Source organism: Terrapene carolina, unplaced genomic scaffold, assembly GCF_002925995.2.
Source record: "Terrapene carolina triunguis isolate 2854851 unplaced genomic scaffold, T_m_triunguis-2.0 Scaffold51394, whole genome shotgun sequence".
NCBI lineage: Eukaryota > Metazoa > Chordata > Testudines > Emydidae > Terrapene > Terrapene triunguis.
This window is the reverse complement of record NW_020715745.1, coordinates 12,355-15,195: the sequence shown is the minus strand read 5'-3', so window position 1 is coordinate 15,195 and position 2,841 is coordinate 12,355. Positions and strand designations below refer to the sequence as shown.

Here is a 2,841-nt window from a genome sequence, read left to right as displayed (position 1 = left end):
AGGCAGAGCGCAGGGCGGCCCATGGGGGGCTGCACATGGGGCCAGGCGGGCGATGGCCGGGCTGGCTGCACTGCAGGCTGTGGGGCTGGGTGGATGGGAGCTCGCTGGCCTGACCCATGTGAGGCTGGCACAAGGAGCCCCTGCTCTGTCCAGCTCCGCAGTTCCGCCGTGGGGGGAGGGGGTCTCTCTGCTTTGGCTGGACTCCCCCTCGCTCCCAGAGGCCTGCTGGGCCGGGCTCTCCCTGTGGGCTGCACCTGGCCAAGCCGAGGGGCTCCAGGGCCACCGCCCAGAGTGGAGCGTCCAGTGTGGGGGGCCCAGGATCCCTGCTGTGCTCATGGCCCCAGGGCGGGGGCAGCTGGCGGGAGCACTGGCAGCAGGCCGGGCGTCCCCACGCTGTGCCTGGGGAGCTGAACGCCGGGTCTGCGCCACCTCTCTGCTCCTAACCCCCCTCTCTCTCTCTCCCTGCCCTCCCCTCCTGCGGCAGCACTGGCGAGCAGAGGTAGGTGGCATCCGGTCCTGTGCACGGCGTGACCCACGGCATCGCGCATGGCTCCTGTCTCCCTCGCTGCTCCCCAGGCGGGGCCATGGGCTCGGGGCTGTGGGGGGCGGAGGCCATGGGCTGGCAGGGCTCAGGGGCAGCGCACTACAGCACCCGGAGCCAGGCGCTCTGGCCCCAGCCTGGCCCTGCCAGCATCAGTGCAGCGGGGAAGGCGGCCAGCCCAGTCCCCAGGGTGGGTCAGGCCCTGAAACCACCAGCCTCGGGCAGTGCAAACGCTGCCTGCCAGGCCCCACAGACCCCGCTAGCCCCACACAGGTTAGCGATAGGCACATGCCAAGCCCCGCAGAATGCCCAGGCCCGCCGTGAGACGCAGCCCAGGGCCAGCGCCTGGCTGGGGACCCGGCACAGGGAGAAAGAGCAGCCGTCCAGGTGACAGGGAGAAGGATACTGAAACCAAATGGTCGCCCGCTCTCTGGAGCCTGCGCTCTGCTACCCGGTTCCCCTCCTGGCTCAAGAGCGTTCTCGCCCCACGTTCTCTCCAGTGTTTCCAGCCCAGGCTGGCTGAGCCCCCGCTTTCCTGACTACCGACGCGCTGTCCCCAGGGCACCGGGTGGGGGGCGGGGGGTGTCCTCTGCTTTCTGGAAACACCCCCAGAGTTCATCGGTTTTACGCCTAGACAGGACAACCCCTGAGGCTTGTTTGTCCCTGTGTGCTCCGTTCCTGGTGACGTCACCGCTCTTGGCTCACGTTTGCCTTTGTGTGTAAATGGGCGTCCGGTGTCTAGCTTGCGGCTCTGATGTACAGCACTCCCTTGTCTCCTGTGTGGAGGACGCGGGTTCAGGCATGTCGCCTTTGGGAACACGGTGTTCTGGTTCGGAGCCACGCCGCCTTGCATGGCACACACGTGCATTTTGCAGTGACCGTGATGACCAGTGTGACCATGGCTTTCATGTGAGCCCTTCCGTGCTGTTCTTTGGGGAACGAGTCAGATTCCTGCCCCCCTTGTCAGCTGGGTCAGGGCAGCCTGCCTGGCTCGGGGCTGGGCCGAGGGCTGGCCGGCGGCTCCATGGCTGGTGTTAGCTTTGCCCCCGGTAACGGTTCCTTTCCGTCTCCGCAGGCTCAGCACCATGTCAGCGACCTGTACGAGGACCTGCGGGATGGCCACAACCTCATCTCGCTGCTGGAGGTGCTCTCGGGGGACACGCTGGTAGGTGGCGCCGCTGGCTTCCGGACTGCCGCTTCCGCACAGCCGCCTCTCTGCTGGCTCCCTCCTCCACCGTCCGGTGCCCAGCGCAGGGAGCCCTGTCCTGGCCGGGGCGGGGCACAGGGGAGAGGTTCTCAGGGCGAGTGTCTGCTCTGCGCTGCTACCCCCCCATGCCACACCCTCCTCTTTCCCCCCCCCGCGTCACCCCCCGCCCGGGCACGTCCTCGCCCGCTGACCCATAGGCTGGGCCCCTGGCCCGGCCCAGCACCACCTCCCCCAGACCCCCGGGCCCCTTGAAGGAAGGTCGGGCCCCTTGCTTCCCCAGCACACCTACCTGCTGACCCCGCATGCCCTGTGACCCCTGACCTCTTGCTTGCTGTACCTACTAGGGAAATCAGTCTGGTTCCTAGGCCCCCCCTTGCCCCCAGGGCCCCCCCGGCTCAGGCCCTGGCCTCACCCCACCCCGCGCCCGAGACTCGGTCCCCCCGGTGCATCGTGGGCTTTTAACACATTCACGTTACTTTGCTACACTCAACTTTCTGCTTCTTTGTACCTGTCTGCTGACCTCTGACCCCTGACCTCTGCCCTCTGGCCTTTGCCTCCTTTCTTTGCACTGCTCTTGCTGGCTAGCCGAGGGAGCGCGACGTGATCAGGAGCTTGCGGTTGGTGAGTGGTTCTGCCTTTGCTCTCGCACGGCCGTGCCCGGCCCTGCGCTGCCCGATTGGCTGGGGAGACATGGCATCATGGCAAGCCCAGCCAATCAGAGCTTTGCTAAACCTGCCGCTCGCCTGCGATTGGCTAGGCTGGTGTGACGAGCGTGCCCGGGCGTCGGGGTGCAGCAGCGGTGCGGGCACGGCGGGGGGACCCACGGGGTCCCGCTCTGGGGCCTGCAAAGCTCCTGTCGGCCGTGCCATGCAGGCCAGGCTGGGACCGGCCTGGGGGGCAGAGACCTCTCAGAGCCACGGGCTGGGGACCGGATGCGGATGGGGGGCAGCCCAGGGGGTCAGGGCAGAGGCCAACCGGAATTCGCTTGGGGTGGGGCTCATCTCCTGTGGGCCGTACTGGGCTGGGAGTGCTGCAGGGACGGGGTAGGGGCAGCAGGGGGCGCTCTCCCCTGGCAGGCAGGGCTGGCCCCAGG

The 2,841-nt window shown here is 68.0% G+C and overlaps 1 protein-coding gene across 1 annotated transcript in view; it reads left to right on the top strand.

The window, feature by feature from the left end:
* Positions 1 to 52: 52 nt before the first annotated feature.
* Positions 53 to 2,841, top strand: part of LOC112125143 (plectin-like) — a gene marked incomplete at its 3' end in the record, with an annotated part of 14,362 nt that continues 11,573 nt past the window's right edge. Inside the window, exons 1-3 of the mRNA XM_026647163.2 lie at positions 53 to 118; positions 1,617 to 1,706; positions 2,334 to 2,369. Of these exons, the coding sequence (XP_026502948.2) occupies positions 53 to 118; positions 1,617 to 1,706; positions 2,334 to 2,369 (192 nt within the window). The remainder of the gene's footprint in view (positions 119 to 1,616; positions 1,707 to 2,333; positions 2,370 to 2,841) is intronic.